This window comes from Lepidochelys kempii, chromosome 8 (assembly GCF_965140285.1).
Source record: "Lepidochelys kempii isolate rLepKem1 chromosome 8, rLepKem1.hap1, whole genome shotgun sequence".
Lineage (NCBI taxonomy): Eukaryota > Metazoa > Chordata > Testudines > Cheloniidae > Lepidochelys > Lepidochelys kempii.
The window spans coordinates 32,588,302-32,609,189 of NC_136387.1; the positions used below are offsets into that span (position 1 = coordinate 32,588,302).

Below are 20,888 nucleotides of genomic sequence, written 5' to 3' on the forward strand. Positions count from 1 at the left end.
AGAGTGTGCATAAGTCTTTACAGGAGTGGGGCCATAATGTGAACAAATGTAACAATACAGTTGAGCTACAGAATTGTTGTAATTAAGATACAGAAAATTCAGAATTCTAGTAAATTTCCTTTTTCGGTGTATGTATGATTGTCTGAGATCATGTGTAAGACTGATTTAATATGTGGTACATTTTCTCATAGGGTGGGTGAATGGCTTCTATGATCTAATAAGTCTTTTCCATGTATAATAACTATCAACTGACATCAAAATGGTGCTCAACAGCTTTGTTGTTAAGGTGTCGTTTCCATTTCTGTTATTGTGGAGGCATGGTAGTGGCTCCATTGCTAAGATTATAGTTGTGCTGAAGCTTACACTTGAAGCAGGAATTAAACCTCTTGCATTTATGAAGAATATAATGTATCCAGCTATAGCACTTTTTCCTCAGTAATGAATTTTCAAGTAAATCTGTTAGTTACAATCATTTTAAAATGGCACATCTAACTTGCTTTTGAAAATTTATAGCAAGTAAATTCCTTAACTCGGATCTGTTTTATTTACATTATGTACAAATACATATAAAACAAGGTCTGTCTTTACTAAACCATACATATTTTTCAGATGTAATGTGTATTGTTTAATTGATCTGAGATTATTAAAAATCATAGTGTATATCTATGTGTGTGGTGTAGCCCAGCCCATAGAGCTAGCTTTAGCATCAATTTTACTTAGCAGTAAGGCAAGGAAGCCTCCAGGCCTGTATCCTGTAAGACAGTGGCTGTCAACCTTTCCAGACTACTGTACCCCTTTCAAGAGTCTCATTTGTCTGACATACCCCAAGCATGGACAGTGGGTGCCATCGGCTGGGGGAGGATGTTCCTCCGCAAACAGCCAGGCATGGCCCCACCCATGCTCTGTCCCCAGGCCCCTTTCCCCTCCAGCTTTTGCTTGGCACGGATGCTCCAATCTCCCTGTGGGATGGCCCCAGCTCCGGCCCTCCCCGTGCTCTGGGCCTCGGGAGGCTGAGGCCGCATTGTCTGCCCTCCTGCTGTTCTGAGGCTGGGGTGTGGGGCTCCCTCCCACTGCTCTGGGGTGGGGGTGCTGCAGCCACATTGCCCGCCCTCCTGCTGCTGCGCTGCTCGCTCCAGGGCTAGGGGGGCGAGGCTGGGGCACCAGCCTGGGGTCGGGGGGGGGTCTGGGATGGAATGGGGGGCACAGAAGGGGTGGGGCCTTGAGCAGAAGGGGCAGGGCTTGGGGTGGTTTGCGTGCTGCTCATGACCAAGTTTCATCTCACTTAAAAACTACTTGCTTACAAAATCAGACATAAAAATACAAACTTGTCACAGCACACGATTACTGAAAAAATGCTTGCTTTCTCATTTTTACCATATAATTATAAAATTAATCAATTGTACTTATATTGTACAGTGTATAGTATACAGGGCAGCAAAAACAAGTCGTTGTCTGTCTGAAATTATAGTTTGTACGTACTTTGCTAGTGCTTTTCATATAGCCTCTTGTAAAACTAGGCAAGTATCTTGATGAGTTGTTGTACCATTTGGAAGACCTCAGCATACACGTACCCCTGGTTGAGAACTACTGCTGTAAGACAAAAAGAAAAGGAGTACTTGTGGCACCTTAGAGACTAACCAATTTATTTGAGCATAAGCTTTCGTGAGCTACAGCTCACTTCATTGGCTTAAGCAGTTAGCATAAGGTTTGAGGCCTATGAACTTTGGCACAAATAAGTGGCCCAATGGTAACACCTAAGTTTTGGGGAAATGGGAATAGAGTGTTTAAAAGGGAAGTTTGTACATAACATTTGGCAACTGCAGGAATATTAAACTGATACTAGGCTTGGATATTTTAGTATAGAATTATTGGCAAATACTTAACTATGAATTTGCCTTGACAACAAATTGGTGTATACGGTAATAAGTTGAAATCATTAATATACTAAACTCTAGGATAAGGGCACCCCAACATTAGTAGGTGTCAGGGTTCCCTTCCCACTCTGAATTCTAGGGTAAGACGTGGGGACCCGCATGAAAGACCCCCTAAGCTTATTTTTACCAGTTTAGGTTAAAAACTCCCCAAGGCACAAATTCTCCCTTGTACCTTGGATTAGGTAACGCTGCTACCACCAAGTGATTTAGACAAACTCAGGGAAAGGACCACTTGGAGTTCCTACTCCCCCCTAATAGCCTCACAAGCCACCACGCCCCCTTTCTTGGGGAGGCCTGAGAAAAAACAAGATGAGCACAGACCAACCTTGGGTTTTTTTAGGAGACTAAAGAAAAACCCCAGTCAGATTCAAAAAGAAACAGAACTTTATTGGAGAGAAAAAAGGTAAAAGAAGTACCTCTGTAAAATCAGAATTGAAGATAATCTTACAGGGCAATCAGATTAAAAAACACGGAGGATTTCCCTCTGGGCCAAACTTTAAAGTTACAAAAAGAAAACTAGGAATACACCTTCCTCTCAGCACAGAGAAAATCACAAGCCAAAACAAAAATAAGCTTATGCATTCCCTTGCTAGTACTTACTAATTCTAATGGAGTTGGATTGCTTGCTTCCTTGATCTGTGCTCAGCAAGCACACAGAACAGAAAGACCGAAACCTCCCCCCCCCCCCGCACCACTTTTGAAAGTATCTTGTCCCCTTATTGTTTCTTTTGGTCAGGTGCCAGCCAGGTTACCTGAGCTTCTTAACCCTTTACAGGTAAAAGGATTTCGTGCCTCTGGCCAGGAGGGATTTTATGGTACTGTATACAGGAAGGTTGTTACCCTTCCCTTTATATCTATGGCAGTGGGGTAAGGAAACACAAATAAGAAAAAGGGGAGAAACCCCTACTGAATATGTGTTAGGCACAGCGGCATCAGTGTAACATATTATAAACACCTATATGCTTGGGAAGAGGGAGATGTATGTTGCCCTTGAGAGGTGCCAGGATGATGGCCACTGGTGATAGTGATGAGGAAGATAATGGATAATATTTCAGGTTGTTCTGCAAGGGATGGTGTGAGTATATGGGTGTTCAAATGTACATTCTTTATTATTTCTGTCTACCTTGCTGGCTTAGAGTGTTGGTGACTTTGCTAACTGTATTATTAAACTATTACAAATACAGAAGTGTGAGTGTTGTAACCATACATATCGGGGTTCCCAACTGACCAGTAATTTTGATAAAACTGGGGTTGATCTTGAGACAAGAATCCGTCAAACCCTCAGAGTGTTAACTGGAAAATCCTAAGTAATCAATATAATTAATACACAATCCACAGATCAGGGAACAGTGGTTTGAAAGGGTAAGAAATTCAAGTACGTAATTAATTTTGTCGGCCAGATGCTGAACCCCAACTCAGCAGCACAAAGCAAGTGTAAAGCTACAGTGGAGGGACAGCTGGGGACTTTTCCAACAGAGGTAGTGCACAGCGGTGGGAGGGCTAGGAAGGAAGCATGCCAGAGGTGGAGGTAGGCAGGTGCAGATTGCTCTATCTGATCCTGGGTTGGTGCAGTGCTTCCTGTGAGGCCACTTGTCACGGTTCCTCCCCCACTCTGAACTCTAGGGTACAGATGTGGGGACCTGCATGAAAAACCTCCTAAGCTTATCTTTACCAGCTTAGGTTAAAACTTCCCCAAGGTACAAAATATTACCCCCGTTATCCTTGGACTGGCCGCTACCACCACCAAACTAATACTGGTTACTGGGGAAGAGCTGTTTGGACGCGTCCTTCCCCCCAAAATACTTCCCAAAACCTTGCACCCCACTTCCTGGACAAGGTTTGGTAAAAAGCCTCACCAATTTGCCTAGGTGACTACAGACCCAGACCCTTGGATCTTAAGAACAATGAACAATCCTCCCAACACTTGCACCCCCCCTTTCCTGGGAAATGTTGGATAAAAAGCCTCACCAATTTGCATAGGTGACCACAGACCCAAACCCTTGGATCTGAGAACAATGAAAAAGCATTCAGTGTTTTACAAGAAGACTTTTAATAAAAAATAGAAGTAAATAGAAATAAAGAAATCCCCCCTGTAAAATCAGGATGGTAGATATCTTACAGGGTAATTAGATTCAAAAACATAGAGAACCCCTCTAGGCAAAACCTTAAGTTACAAAAAAGATACACAGACAGAAATAGTTATTCTATTCAGCACAATTCTTTTCTCAGCCATTTAAAGAAATCATAATCTAACACATACCTAGCTAGATTACTTACTAAAAGTTCTAAGACTCCATTCCTGTTCTGTCCCCGGCCAAGACGACTACAGACAGACACAGACCCTTTGTTTTTTCTCCCTCCTCCCAGCTTTTGAAAGTATCTTGTCTCCTCATTGGTCATTTTGGTCAGGTGCCAGCGAGGTTACCTTTAGCTTCTTAACCCTTTACAGGTGAGAGGAGCTTTCCCCTGGCCAGGAGGGATTTCAAAGGGGTTTACCCTTCCCTTTATATTTATGACACCACTGAAACCTTAAAGTGGTCCTATGGCTGTTTTGGCTTCCAACAGGCCCAAGATCAAGGGAGTAAAAAGGTGGATTAGAGCTGTGCTTTTCCCCCAACACTTTTGTGTAAACAGCTGATAATCTGGCCCAGGGTTTTTTGACTACTGTATGGTATGGAAGTTCTAAGAATGCAGTTTTAAGATGTTTGTGATTAAACTATTAAGTAATATAGTGTTAGAAGGTTGATGTTAAAATTGTGCATTGTAGTGTGATCTTCAGGTCTTTCATGTGTGCATTTAGGGAGATAGTATTGTTGAATTGAAAGTGAGTCTGCTAGAGGGGAATTGGTATAATTGAGTGACATAATGGAAGTGGGCTAATACTTGAAGAACTAGCATTTTATTAGGTGTGAATGTTGCCTTTTTGTGTTTTATGCAGTTGTGAAGCAATACCCTTGAGAAAATGACAGAGTGTGAGTTGTAATAACAGTTTTGAATGTTGATTTTTGCCAGAGTCATCTTTGAAATCCCCAACTCAATTTGCTGAATTAAAGAATATCTTTAAGGAGTTTCATTCCAAGTGCAATTACAGTTTTCATAGAGAGATGTCTGGTCTGATCCATGGCATTGCCAGAGGTGTTGCGGATCACATCTCTTGTGGTCTCAGATGAAGAACTTAGTTTACTTTTCAGTCTTCAGGGCTGTAATGAAGCTTATTTTTACCATCATGCACAAAAAACTCAAATGCTAAAGTCATGAGTATTAAACAAACAAAGACTTCAGATGTTCGAATCCAGGATTCTTGTGACTAAATCTAGAGTGTGACAAATTCATCCCTTAGTTATAAAACATCAAATGATTTAAAACCAAATATTTGAAAACTCAGCCAGTGATAAGAATGGGAAAATGTTGTTAGAAAAGTAGTTCCAATCACAAGTCTACATTTTTTGAGGGTGCTGGACAAGGGGAATGGAAGGATCTTCTTATTTCCTACATCTTGGAAATTTTAGTGATTTTTAAAAGCAATTATGTTGTATTTATATTTAATTTTTTGTGTATCGAGTATATAGCCAAATCATTGTCTGACCAACTGTATTCCTACCTGTTCGTTCTGCTTTCTTTTTGCATAATCTTTTTTTTTTTTTTTTTTTTTTAATAAAATGGTATGGTGTTTGTTTCTATAGACATCCTATGCTCAGCTTCTAGCAGCAACATGTCTTTCCAAACTTGTAAGCAGAACAACTCCTTTACCCATCGAACAAAGGATTGACATCAGTAAGTAACTTGTATTATTTCTATTAAAATTGTAGTTGTAGTCAGAGAATGACTCTAACCTGACACTGTCAGGTTCTGCTTTTATTCTCTTCTGTTAACTTCCAAATAAATTTTTTTCACTTTCAAAGCCAAAAATAGCTGGATTTTCCAGTTGCCAGAGCAGTAAACACCTGCTGGGACCTAGAAACTACGTTAGTCCTTTCTATGCTTTATTGGACAAAAGGGAGAGAACCTGACCACATGGGTGTAAAAGAGAGCACAGTGCCCTTTCCTGCTGTCACTTACTCTTGTAGAGGGGTCTGACATGATGGAACTCATTTCCTGCTCTTGCCAGCTCCTTATTTGACGAACTCACTGATTGTGGATGCAAATATACATTGCATCCATCAGGGGTGTAGCGGTGGCTGTGTTCCCCTGCATATAGGAGAATTTTAGGAGGACCCAGTTTCCCATCTGTAAAATGAATATAATAGTTGTCATCCTTACCTACCTCACAAGGTGTAGTGAAGGTTAGTGAATGTTTAGAAACATGAAAATTCCTAGATATTAGTACACCTACTAATCTCTTATATTTACATGTTACTCCGTTTTTTCCCCTTCCGATTAGCTCTTGGAAGTTGTGATAAGCAAGTCAGGGCAGAGTTCACTTCCAGACTTAGGACCCTGCACAAACTTACACATGTGTTTGATTTTAAGGGTGTGATATTAACTTCATTGTGGCTACTCATGTTCTTAAAATTAAGCAAGTGTGTAAATCTTAGTAGGACTGATCTTTGAATAATTAATCATTTTGCATGAGAAACATCTGAAATAGATTAGAATTATCAGTACTGTCAAATGTTATTTAGACCAGGGATGAGGAGAACACAAACATTTTAGAATGTTTCAAACAAGTTTTAGGTATTTTGCAAGAGGTGTTAATCTTGTAGAAAAATGTCTGAGAGGCCTAGGATTGAATGTACACAGAGGAAAGCCTTTCAGATTAGTATTGAGGCTCCCTACTGAGGAAATATATAGAAGTGTGCACTACTTTGGCTAGTGCTGTACCTGTTCTGTGGAGAAAGGATTGAATCTACAGGGTTATGAATCCACCTTTCTTGATGACTAATTTCAGCCTACATGTTGTTTTTCTTTTGAAAATGAACTTTTGTACAGGTATATGATAAATCATCCTGCAAGTGTATAAAACAGAAATGACCTTCCCTTCCACTCCCCAGGAAACTGTTTTCTTATTTGAGGAAGGTGAAAAGTTAGGTGAAAAGTTTTCTGCCCTAGGAAATATGCCTCGACAGAACTGAAAGCAGCCTGTACATGCGCATGCCTGAGAACACTGTTGTTAGTTGCTTGTATTTCATAAATGAGGTATGAAGGCTGCTGTTGCATTTAAGGCAGAGTAATTGATGCCCAGTACGTGGGACAAAATGAATGATTAAATTGGTTAACTGGTCAGCATCCTTGGTATTCACAAACTATTGTCAAATGTATGTTAGAATAATAATTACATACATACTTTGGTGCAAATAGCTCCAATGTAGTTAATAGTTTCCATGACTTAATTTTTTTAAATTAGTGTCTCTTATACTAAGCATAAAAAAAATTACATCACATGACCTAGATTCCCACATTTGTTATAATGGCTCAAGTGTGTGTTTTTTAAAAGAATAGTGAGGTTGACTAAGCATGTGTCTTTACAGGGAATTACATTCTGAACTACATAGCCTCTCAACCCAAACTGGCTCCTTTTGTCATCCAGGCTCTTGTTCAGGTCATCGCTAAGATTACAAAATTAGGATGGTTTGAGGTTCAAAAAGATCAGCTCATCTTCAGAGACATTGTTGCTGATGTAAAAAAATTTTTACAGGTAAGAAAAATTATCCAATCATGCTGCTACTTAAAATTACATAGTCTTGCATTAAATTTATCTCTCTTCTCACTTAATGAATAGCTTGCTGAGTAACCCAAAGGGTATTTATACACATAGATTAGAAAGGCAGGGACCTATGCCAAAAAAAATTGCTTAGGTCAAAGGACCAGAGCAGACCTGCCAGGTTTAAGGTTTAGTTTTTAGCAAACTGCCAGGGCATGGAATGCTTTATTCCATTCCCCATTTTTTTTCAAAGGTATAAAACACTTGTTTTTCACCTTGGCAGTTTGAGTTAGCAGACTTTAAAATCATGCCATTCTGGTTACCATCTTTATTTTTCCCCATTTGAATTCTAATAGAGTTTTAGCAGCTATTATCTCAAAAACATGAAGAAATGAGTACTATACCATCTGAAAGGTGGGAATCTCATCCTTCAAATGGAATAAAGCATTAACTCTGACTGTGGTGATTATTGCAATAATGGCTGCTACAATTGTGCAAACAGTGGTCAGTTGTAGGACCAGTACAAAAATTTTGCAGGACCAGTACACTTTTCTAAACACTGGTCCTTGATAATGGATCAAAAAGAAAAAAGTTTCTATATTTGATACAGTGGTTGCCATTAAAATCTTTACAGTGTTGCCTTTGTGATAACATGTCTGCCATACTCATGTAGCTTATTAACAGGAATATGGAGAGATACTGCCCTAACTGTAACTACTTGTAAAGGTATGTGTAAAGATTTTTACTGTACTGCAGAGATGATTTATAAAGTGGTTTTGATAATGACATGGTCAGCATTCCTCCTCTCTCATGGTCACATTAAAAATCTTTTCCTGCGTGACCCAAAAAAGCAGAGCTGATTGCTTTAAAAGAAAGAAAGAAAGAAAAAAGAAAAGAAAAGAGAGAGTTAGAATGTGTATTCTGTCTCAGTGGGGATGGAGTCACAATTTGTAAGGAGTCTGCCACTTAGGCAATGGAAGTGGGTAGGTGGTTCCCAGTGTGGGGTTGGCGTTGTGGGCTTTCCTTGTCTTATGACCTAGTGTGTTTAAACCCAAGTCACAATAATTGAGCTTTTAGTTAAAGGGATATGAGCGAATAAGGGAGGGTTACTCACCTTCCCCTCCAGCATTTGGGGCCATCTTGCTTCCCACCCAACCTTGGCTTCATCGATCCTGGCACAAGGAATCTGATTGGACCCAGTATGCCCTAGAGCAGTTAGGTTAGACAGGGCCAGGTGGCAGGGACCAGCATGAAAATCTGCCGGGTGAAACTAGCATGGTGGTCAGGGAAAGGTGAAACCTCCCACTCTGCTACATGAGCAAATTCTTTCTGACTCTGAAAAACAACGATCTGCAATGATCGCCTGGCAGACATTGCCAGAAGCAGTAGCAAACGATTCAGGGTGTGTGTGGGTTGTTGTGATGCCCTCAATGGGAGTCCTTATGAGCAGTCCAGAGGAACGTGCAGGAAGATTACAAATGTCATTGCCTCTTATCTCAGAGACATAGGTGGAGCTTTGAAAATAAGGAGACTAAAGACAGGTAATACTTTGTATTGGTCGGGTGGCATATTGGAGCATTGCACCCTCAGGGATGAGCTTGACTTTGTACATGGAAGGAAGGCTAGGCGGGGACTTTAGCTGCAAGGGATTGCAATGCACACATAGCTGAGTAAGGACCCAACTGTTTTGGTTAATTCCTTTTAAGGTTTGGAGTAAAACAGTTCAATAAGGTTCTGACCAGTGATCTTTAAACGAAAGGTGGTGTGGAGAGTTTTATTGGTGCTGCTTGATGAGTGGCACAGATACATTCTTGTGTTTTTTTTCTACTAGTCTCTAAACACATCCATAATCCCTAGATTAGGAACAACATTAAAACTCAAGAGTGTAAGGAAATTAGTATCAAAATGCATACATGGAATGGGGCGGAGGGGTTATTTTCTTTCCAGAACTAATTTCAGTGAAATATCTGTAGTGGATTTGTCCAGATATTTCTGCATTTATTTCTTTAAGGGATGGTATTATGTATTGTTGGTCCAGGACGCTGTCTGTGGTGGTGTTTCTGGCTACTCCACAAGGAATATAATGGGTGCAACAGTTTCAGTCGTGTTCTCTGCCATTGAATGTCAGATTTATGCTTCATTTGTTTCTTTTTCAAAATAATTTGATTATAATATGTAAATGGAATTTTTTGAGCTAAATTGGGAATGACAATAAAAGATGGGCTGTAATATTTATTAAAAACAAACTCTTGAGTAGTATATTGTAGCTTCTTTGCAGTTATTTTTTTAAGTGTAATTGGATTTTACATTTAATATTAATGATTGCAGTATGAATCTGCATTGGGTAGTTCACTAATAATGGAGGCTTAAATACAAAAAAAAGCTTTGCTACTTAAGAGATTTTTCATTAAATTAAAAATTCCTCTAGAGGAGAAAATGAAGCTATAAATTTACTAGTGAACTGAATTTACTATTGAAATTGAAAAAAAAAATCAAGCCATAATAGTATATGTTGATAATTAGTGAATAGCAGCCTTAGCTATGTCCATCTTAGTAATCATATGTGAATTTGATCCAGTTTGAATTAGAATGTAATTTACTGTGTAGAGAAGGTGTTTAGGAATCAGGACTCCTGTGTTCTATTCTCACGTCTTCCACTAACTCTCTCTACCAACTTGGGCAAGTCTATACTTTAGTTCCCCCCTCCTCTCCCCCCATTTGTAAAATATGTTTAGTATTTTCTTATTACCCAGGGCGCTTGTGTGATGTAATGAATATATGCAACCTGCTTTGAGGTTCTGATATGAAAGACATTAAGGTGTTTAAGTTACTATTCAAGATCTATTTAAATAAGTTCCCATAGTTATCTGCTCTGTGATTGTGGAACACTTTTACTTTTTCTGTTTGTGGTACCCATTTTCTTAGTTTGAACAAAAAGCAAAACCAAACCTGTAGAGTGCCACTTGACCAATATCAAGAGTGCCACATGAGCAATGCACATTTAAACAGACAAAATAACAGTGACCCTGAAAACAAACCTTGTTTCTGTGCACTTCCCGTACCCACTTTCCAAAAGAGGCCCTTCCTACTCTGGTCCCATCAGGAAAAGCCTGAACATATATGTGGGCCTTGAAGTGTGCTGAAAAGATTGACAAAACTGGCATCTGTCAGGCAAAAGGGAAGGAAATTAATTCCAGAGTCAAAGACCCTCTTCTGAGAAAACACTGTCACCATACCCTAGATGTATAAGTCTTGGGACTATCAGCTTGGGTAATCAAGTTGATCACAAGTGCCAGGTTAGAACACCGGTGTCAGAGGAGGGAGGACATAAACCATAAAGAGCTTTCAAATCAAAACCAGCGCTTTATCTTTTACCTACAAGCAAACTGGAAACCAGGGCATTCTATGGAGCACAGCTGTAATGTATATTCCATGGTCCTGATTGTCCACTGCTCTGCACCTTGTATAGTGATTCACACCAGTGCAAAGCAGGTGTTTAAAAAAAACCTCTTACCCCATCATGCTGATTTGGTAGCCTTGTACACCTACTGTGCACAGGTATAAATGACTATACAAGGTGAAGGACAGTGGAGAATCAGACCCCATGTGTAAGCAATGAAAGTCTGCATTAGCTGAAGTTTGAGTGCTCTTCAAGGTTACTAGATTAATCCAGTCTGGAGGTGACAAAGGCAAGGAAAACTGAGGCAAGTTCCACATTTGAGAGAAAAGGTCTACACTACTATCTGGATGTTCCGAAACAGCTGAGCAACTGTTGATTGCAGACTTTGATTCAGAGGATTATATCCACCTTCTGTAAGAAAAGGCAGTAGTCTGTAACACTAATTAGTTTACCCTTGATTTTAAATATTTTTTAAAAAGTGATTCTTAATCACGTTTTAATATTCAGTGCTCTGTAATGCCCCAATGAGGGGAACTCTATTGTGTTCTTATTGAAGTTCAAAGTAATATTAAATCATTTCTATGAATAATATGCTAAAGAGTTGTTTATTAGTAGTAATTTCACACTTACACTTTTATAGAATGCCTTTCATCTCAAAGCATTCTAAAGAATTGTTCAGTTGTGGGTCATACCCTCTGATATGATCCTGTGTGGCTCCCATTGAACAACACTAAATATATAGAGGAATTACTTCACCGGTAAGATGCAGACACTTGCAGGATGGAGTATGTCAGTCAGGCCAAAACCAGCATTCTGCTTGCCAGCATAACGGGGAATGTTTGACCAGACCTCAGTGCAAGTCTGTACTCTTCTGAAAAGTACCATCTGATCTTTAATCCACCCAGGACGCTTTTTTTTAAACTCTCATCTAAACTATGTGGGACTCATTACAGCTACCTTGGAAGGATAAAGGATTGAATTAACTCTAGAGAAGTGTTTAATAGTTGAGTTCCTCTAATGTAGATATTCAGAATATATATTTCTAAACGGAAGATATATAATATCATCCTTAAGTTTTAATGTTTTATGGTGAGATTTTGAAAGCCGCTTTGGGGATTTGGACTTGCAATTCATACTAGTTTAATGAGAATTGGACATCTAAATCTTGTAGACAACTTTAAAAATCTCAGCCTAAAAATTTAGGTTCACCCAACCTGTTTCTGCTAATATTAGAAATGTCTAGTGTTACATTTTAGATGTATAGATTAAGGAATTTATCTGTTTTGTTCTGTAGGCAACTGTGGACCATTATATCATAGGAGTGATGATTCTTTCAGAACTGACTCAGGAAATGAACCTAGTAAGTATGTATAGTTTTTTTCCATTTGTACGAGATGAATGTAACTCTGCTAAAGCAGTGTGTCAGAGTCCCCCTGCACACTATAGAAGTGGTATTAAAAAACAGGACTTAGACTTGGAGGATTCTTTTGTTTTAAAACCCCAGGTGTTTAGAGGACCAAGACTTCTCAATGGGTGGGTGTGACCTAAAAGTAGGTTGCCCATCAGCTGCGGAGTGGGAAGGGGGAAAACATTGCCAAAAATATATAGCAGCGAAGGCACGGTGAAATAGGCTTCAGCTGTACAAGCCCACTCAGAACACTGGGTACATATGTTGCTGGCCCATATCATACACACGACTATGTCTTGACTGTTTTTTAGCTGTGCAAACTAGATTAAAATTAGCATAGGTATGCCTACCTGAGCTGCAGTTACGCCTCCAAATGTGGTGTAGACATACAATCTCAGCAGCTGGCTCTTTGTGGTTTTGTACATAAAGTTCAAAGAAGAATTATCCTGGAGAGTGAATTTTGATTCTGGTGTTCATGGTTTGGGATGGAGGGTAGGGATCAAGCTAGAAATGGAGTGTATTGACCAGAGAGAAGGAAAAACACCAAAATTAAAGCAAAGGAAAAATGATTTGGTGACCTGACTTGGTACAACACTAAAACAGGAACAGTCAAAGTGCAGACCAGCTCTCCCTCTCTTACAGAACTCCACAGTGTCTGAGCAATTTCACATGAAATCCATAGGTGATGTTTTGCAGAACAGCTGCTGAATATCTCATCGCTTGCTTCTGCTTGTTCTTGGTGTTGCTGTAGACCTAGTAGGTCAGCATCATGAGTAGGGACTAGGATAAAACAGAAATAATAGGTAATATAGGAAAAAATAGAACAACAACGACGGATAGGAAAGCACAGAGTCAGTGGGTGTTGGTATTGGTAAGAGAAACCAGGAGGCCTGGACTTGGTACCAGACCATAGTCTTCATCTGTTGTGACTAATGCCTCAAGTGCCAGAAATGCCCTTTCACTAGTCTTAAGGACGAAAAGAGACTTCTTATTTTTGTGGCCTTATTTTTTTTTAGGTTGATTATTCAAGACCTTCAGCGAAACATCGTAAAATAGCTACCTCATTCCGTGATACGTCTTTAAAGGATATTTTGATGCTGGCATGCTCTCTTCTAAAGGAGGTAAGACTGTTTTATAACTGAAGCTAGTATTAAAATGCCTTAAAATGAGGCTTTTATGTTTTTACTGCTTTAAATTTATGCTAGGTATTACTCTGAGTGGACAAGGTCAGTCTGGACCTAGACTGGTGTTTGCTTACATCAAATTAGAACACACACGAGCAACCGATAAAATGGTTGAATTTTTGAGTGCCTGTCCAGTTTGTCTATTTGCTTCTTCAGTTACGTTCTACCTTCCACAGTAGGCAGCACGTATCCTGAGCTTTTCTTCTTGTTTCCTATGTTGTTTCCCTAGTTTAGTTTTATTTTAGCTTAGTTAGGCCTTCTACTTTAGTGTTATTAAAAAAGGATGATAAATCCTCTTTATGTGGCAGAGCAGCTTGGTCTGACCAGGGGTTTCTGCCTCTTTTGTTAGCCCTGTGAGCCTCTGTGTGGCACTCTGAGATAGTTCAGACAGTAGCATAGCTGGGGAGGAGCGGGGCAGCAGTCGCTCCCCCACTGAGCACAAGTGGCGCCTTGTCAATGTCTTGGCGCCTTTTCAATTTTCCCCTGTTGGGGGAACAGGGGGAGCGATCCAAAAAAAAAGGCACCACCCAATGTGGCACTTTTACTCACCCAGTGGCGCTCCGGGTCTTCGGCGGCACCACGGCGGCGGGACCTTCACTCGCTCTGGGTCTTCGGTGGCACCTTGGCGGCAGGACCTTCAGTGCTGCCGAAGACACCTGGAGCGAGTGAGGGCCTGCCGCTGGAGTGCCGCTGGGTGAGTAAAAGCGCCGCAACAGTTGGTGCCTTTTTTTTGGATTGCTTCCCCTGTTCCCTCCATCTGGCTACCTGGCTGAGTTCAGACCCCAGCCTCTCCACAGGCTTGACAGCAGGTACTGAGGAGCAGCCTTCAGAAGCCAAAGAGTCTCAGGCCCATGTAGGCTGAAAGGACTCCAAAACTGGGCCTTACTCTTTGCGTCTTGTCTTCCCTGCTGATCAAGGCTGTTGTTGTGCTTAGGAAGCTGCTGAGCTCTGCTTCTTTTAAGCCCAAGCAACTGCTTGCATTTGAGAGTAGTCTATTTTGAAAAACAACAATTGCTTCCCACTCCTTCAGTGCTTTCTTTGCTAGTTGTTCAACACTTGAGGAAAATCAAATTATTTATTTAGGTGGGTAACGCATGTAGGCTCAAAACCACAGCGCCTCCTGCTGGTTGCTCCGGGAATTTGCTCTGTCCAGATTTGGAGCACCCTCTGCAGGTGGTGTCTCACCTGTTGCTCTGCAGTGTTGTCTGGGATCCTCGTTGCTCCCTAGCTTGCAGTATCCTCTTCTGGACACTGCCCTCCCGCAGTGCCCCCTACTCCATTCTCACCCCCTTCTCACACACATGCCACACCAAACATTCTACAGCCTAGTTGCCTTCAAGCTCAGCTGAACTAAAGTTAAATTGATACTCCCAAACACTGAAAAGTCTGCACGTGTTCAGCCCAGCCACCCTTCCAGGTAGTAGTTAATATGTAATAATTAAAACATCTGTATAATGCCAACTTCTCTTCAGGAAACTATAGTAATAAGTATAGCATTTACTAACTTATTTAATTGTGCACTAAACTAACATTTATCAAATCACTGGTGTAACTTCTACCTATAAAATGTAAGCACTCACATAAAAGTTGTATAAAAGCTTAGCAGAGTAACAAGTGTAATTGGAAAATAAAAATAAAATAGAGCAAGCTCTTGGTTTCCAAGCTGGGTTCTTTATGTCTCGTGCATCGTCACCAGTGATGAAGATTCAACAATTACAACTCAGTTAACAATTCTGCTGATGTCTCAAATAGATTCCAGCTCCCTCTCTGAGTCAAAACTTTTGGTCACTAAATCAACAGATATGACTCTGAATATAAACAGGGAGCAGATTCACTGAGTAAGAAGGGGCTGCATTTTGATTGTTGTTTTGGCCAGAAAAGTAACTCTTTAAGGGAAAATTTCCCAACCCAAGAACAACTTTAGTGACTAATATGTTTGAAGCTCAAAACTCATTGCCTTTATACTATATGTTCATAGTGGTAGTCAGTTGTTTAATTTGTGGTTGTGATGGCTTTCTTTGTAATTCTGTAATTATGGTAATTGCTGTAGTTAGAGAAGGACCTGTGTAAAACTCATCTTACTCAGAATATATGCTCCTTGTAAGCCTCCGAATCCCATCAGTGAACTTCACTGACAAAAGTGTTTACCCTTGGCTCTGTAGGGCTAGCTGAGGGACAGTGAGTTGTATTGTATTCTGGTCTTGTATATCACCAAACTGTTAGCTAAATTCAGATTACAGGCTTTGTACTACTGATGATGTTGTAAAACAGGAAGAACCCATTCTGGTTCTCATACCCCAGAGGAGTTTCTGGAGCTTTTGAATTGTAAAGTGAAAACATGCTCTGGAGCAAATGAGGGAGAATGAGTATGGAATCCCAAATGTAAAATTTAGATACATTCTTCTAAGTTTTTAACCACACTTTAAAGATTAGGTCTGTATCTTGGAGATTCACAATTTATATACCAATACTATAGGAAAATGTATCACTTTACTTGCCTTTTTGAGAGAGAAGAGAACTGTCTCTTGTGGAATAAAATCGAATTTACTCTATCCTTTATGGGCAAAAAATCCTTAAAACTTAAAATTTATATTTAAAAAATTGAAATTTCTCTAACTATGTACTGACAATCTGTTGTAAAGATTTAGAACCAAATATTTTCTGTTTCAAAATTATATTCAATTTGTTGTATACAAACACCTTAATGAAATGTTTTAATTTTTTAACTATAGGTATTGGCAAAACCTTTAAACCTTCAGGATCAACAACAACAAAGTTTAGCAATGCATCTCTTGAAACTTGTCCTCAACTGTCTTAACTTTGACTTCATTGGCAATTCAGCAGATGAGTCCGCAGATGATCTATGCACTGTACAAATCCCAACAAACTGGAGAACAAGTAAGAAAAGATCATAACTGTTAACACTAAAGTACATTCTACATGAAAGGGAATATGTTATGTTTGTTTTGATACAGTACTTGTAATTATAAAGTTATCTAAGATCTTTTCCTGTAAGGTAGTCTTGTTTGCTGATATATTAAACGGGAAACCTCATGTGGCTATTCTATAATTTGTATCTATAACAGAAACAGTAAGAAAAGAGACAGTGTACTATGCCACACCACGGTGTGCAATTCAAACTGTTCTCTGCAGGTTCTTATACCATGCCCACACCAAAGTATCTTGAGTATCTTGAAGTGCTGCAGTAAGCTCTCTGTGTGTATAATACAGGTCGCTTATAGAATCACGTTCCTGGGTATCCATGTGTGACAGGGCAAGGTCCCACCCCTTCTTCTGCTCTGTCTATACAGACTATTTGGAGACGTTCAGTTGTTAAACACCACCATGTAGTTTATTTACATTTGATCTTAGTGGGCCATACATATATAGCTGCAGGTTCTGCTCAATCCTCTGCCAAGGAGGAGAGAGGGAAGAGGTGTCTCCACCCAGAGATCCTTCTTGGTTTTGCCTCTCCTAGCCTGTTTTTCCTTCTTGTGCCTTCATTTACCCTCTGCCTTAAAGGGCCAATTAGCTGGTTAGTCCAACCTCCAGCCCATTCTAATTCACTGATTAGGCACAGTCAGGTCCACTGCCTGGGTGTGTGAATTAACTGGTGTTTAAGTGATCAGACAGCTTACTCAGCTGTTGTTCCCAGCACTTTGTCACACGACTTGTTGTACAGATAAATTTTTTTCTTTTAATGTATAGAATAGATTAATTGTGCTAAAAGAGCATTACAAGGTCTTATAAACTATACATTGTTTGAGCTGAGCTATTTAGTACACTTATATTAATATTCTTTAATCAAATTGTACCTCACTCTTAGCTCTTTTATGAAAAATAAAAACAAATCTGGTGATAGATATTTAATTATTACTGATAAACAGTGATAAAAACATCTCTCTTTCCCCCCCCCCCCTCAGTCTTCTTAGAACCAGAGACCTTGGACCTGTTTTTTGATTTGTATCATTCCCTTCCACCAGTGCTGTCGCAGTTGGTAAGTAAAGCTTAGTGATTTACATTATAATAATTACTAAAAACCAGTTCTCTTTTGACTTTGTAAATTTATTAAACATACAGGCTAAATGTTTACTCCCTGTCCATCCCCAGTGACATCTTTGGTGCCACCTGCATATAATTTGGGCCATCCCTTGTAAATGGAGATGTAAATTTTTTTTGCATGTTTAATAACTTCTGTAACCTCATGGTCATGATTTGCCATTTGAAATATACAATAAATACACCAAATATGTTAAAAGAATATCATTAAGATTGCAAAGTCAAGCACTCAGAAGTTAGGACATGCCAGAATTAAGGTTGTCTGTGCACCCTTAATTTGACCCTTAATGTGTGTGCATTATGATACAGTCTTTAATTATGATTATACACTATTTTATCTCCAGGACTGCTGCCTCATTCAGGGCAACCAGTGCTTTGGGGAGGCTCACTACCATCAGCTCCCAGTCTTCTTGCCCAACCCAGTCAGAGCCTCACCACCACCAACTACCAGTCACAGTTTCTGTCCCTCCTCCATCCCCTCTTACAGTCCCAATCTCATCCGTCTCCTTTTATCTAGCCTATTTCTTGAACACAGCTGAATTCTTTTTGCTGACACTTGCCCAAAAAAAAAATAAAAATTCCACCTGAGGCAGACAACCAGCATGGAAAATTTTAGCCAAACAGTTTTTCTTTAAGTAGTGCCCCTATAGGTACTCCACTGTAGGTTTGGCAGCTCCCTTTGCATCTTGGATCGGAGATCTTCTGTAGCAGTGCCTGTTGGGCCTCACATTGACTCCTCTCCATCTCGTGCCGGAGTCGGCATCTATATATAGCGTTGTGCGGTCCAGCTGCCCTCAGTTTCTTCTCAACCACCTTTGGTGTGAAACCGAATCCAGAGCAGAGCCCTTCTACCTTTAGAGATACTCTAATTAACTTACCTTACTTTAGTAGTGATTAGCCATTTTCATTAATTTTCTCCCCCTAAAAAGAAACCAAAACTTTGCTACTCTTCCCTCCCCGTTACCTTACGCTTCCCTGTTTCCCGCCCACCCTGATTGGGAGTTCTCCCCCTTGGGACTATGCTGGGATCCCCCTGGTTCAAGAGGTATCTCTCTTCTTGGTAGGCCTTACCCATAAGCAACAGTCACTCACAGTGCATCCGCTGCCTTGGTGGGGGCCACATCACAAAGAAGTGCATCCACTGCATCAGCTCAACCACCCGGACCTGAAAGGACCATGAACTCAGACTGAAACTTCTCCTCATGGAGAGTTCTCTATGGCCAGCTTTGGACCCCAGCCCTGATACTTCTCAGGCATGACTCTCGCACTCGACTTGGTCATCAGCTGACCCCTGCTTGTTACGGCCATCCAAAAGGAAATCCTCTCTTTCCTGCTCAGATGGGAAGAAACTGGCCACTACATCGCTTTCAAAGGAACCACCTCAGAGAATGCCATCCCCTGGGAGGTCAGTAGCCTCACCATCATCAGGGGTCAGACTTAACTCCCATGACCGTCTGGATACCTCCAGTACTGGAGCTAAACAGAAGTCCAAGAATCATAGAATATCAGGGTTGGAAGGTACCTCAGGAGGTCATCTAGTCCAACCCCCTGCTCAAAGTAGGACCTATCCCCAACTTTTGCCCCAGATCCCTAAATGGCCCCCTCAAGGATTGAACTCACAACCATGGGTTTAGCAGGCCAATGCTCAAACCACTGAGCTATCGTGCCCCCCACCCCCAAGGACTCTAAATGGGCAGGGTCACAGGTGGACACGCTGTCTCTTGGGACTGAGACGCACAGTGAAAGAGCTTCCAAAACAATACCTCCAGCTGCTCAGCCACATGGCAGCAGCCACGTTCGTGGTAAAACATGCTGGGTTGCACATGCACTGTCTCCAGGTGTGGCTATGCACAGTACCTCCCAGACAGTCTTCACTAACTCCAGTCTATGCCTATCAAGATCAAGGATTCACTACATTGGTAGAAAAAACACCAAAACATCTGTATGTGGGTCTTTTTTTCTCCAACCAGCAATATCCCTGATTCTAACAACCGATGCCTCCCTAATCAGTTCAGGAGCACACCTTCAGAGCCACATGGAGCAGGGAAGGTGGGCCTCCACATCAACCTTATAGATCTAGATTCACAATGCACGCTGACATTTCCTACCACTGATCAGACACTGGACAGACAATATCGCCTGCATATTCTACATCAACAGACAAGGCGGAGTGAGGTCCTGCTCCCTATGCTTGGAAGTACTGAAATTGTGGAATTGGTGTATCCAACACAACATCAACATTTCAGCCACATACCTGCCTGGACACCAGAATACTACAGCACGCTCACTGAGCAGATGATTCTCACAAGACTGTGAGTGGGAACTAGAGACAAGAGTCCTTCAGTGCATATTCAGCCACTGGGGATTTCCCCGCATAGGTCTCTTTGCCACACCAGAGAACACCAAATGCCTTCAGTTCTGGTCACGGGAGGGTCTAGGCCATGGGTCTCTGGAAGATGCCTTCCTCATTACATGGGATACTCTAGGACTTTATGCCTTTCCACCTTTTCCCCTCTTGTTTAAGGTACTTCACAAAATACAGGTAGAACAAGCCCGAGTCATCTTCATAGCCCCAACATGACTACGACAAATGTGGTATTCTTACCTCTTACGCATGACGGTGTGTTCTCTGATCATCCTGCAATTGATTCCACACCTCCTCTCTCAGGATGCAGGCTGAATTCTCCATCCCAATCTAAGTCTTGTTCATCTGAAGGCATGTCTCTTTCATGGTTTAAGGATTCGGAGATGACCTGTTCAGAGGCAATAAAAGAGGTTCTCTTAAATAGCAGACATGACATGACTCACCGTACTTACCTCCAAAAATAGGAAAGATTCCAATCCCAGTACAAAGCCAATCATGTCTCAGCAATGAACACCCTGTTAGCACTCATTCTGGATTATTTCTAGATCTTAAAAGATCAGGCCTATCTACAAGCTCCATTCGTATGCACTTGGACACCATCACAGCATTCCATCCCAAGATAGATGGCTATTCCATGTTCACCCACCTGCTCATGAAGAGATTCCTTCAAGGCCTTTTGAACCTTTACCCTCACATATGACATCCCACCCAACCCTGGGATCCCAACCTCATCTTGCACCCTCTCACCAATTCACTATTTGAGCCCATGGCAACATGCTCCTTCATTCATCTTTCCATTAAGACAGCGTTTCTTGTTGCCATCATGTTGGCCCGATGAATAGGACAAATAGGGGCTCTCATGGCATACCCCCCATACAACATTTTTCCTAAGGACAA

General features: G+C 40.9%; 1 protein-coding gene across 4 annotated transcripts in view; it reads left to right on the forward strand.

Moving 5' to 3' along the window:
- Positions 1–20,888, forward strand: part of RANBP17 (RAN binding protein 17) — a 269,237-nt gene that overhangs the window by 12,940 nt on the left and 235,409 nt on the right. For 3 of the 4 annotated variants that reach the window (XM_073355989.1, XM_073355992.1, XM_073355990.2), the window contains exons 3-8: positions 5,618–5,708; positions 7,403–7,569; positions 12,270–12,335; positions 13,400–13,504; positions 16,300–16,465; positions 17,491–17,564. In XM_073355989.1, coding sequence (XP_073212090.1) covers positions 5,618–5,708; positions 7,403–7,569; positions 12,270–12,335; positions 13,400–13,504; positions 16,300–16,465; positions 17,491–17,564 — 669 coding nt within the window. Of the gene's footprint in view, positions 1–5,617; positions 5,709–7,402; positions 7,570–12,269; positions 12,336–13,399; positions 13,505–16,299; positions 16,466–17,490; positions 17,565–20,888 lie in introns of those variants that run through there. The other variant, XM_073355993.1, reaches the window with a different exon arrangement.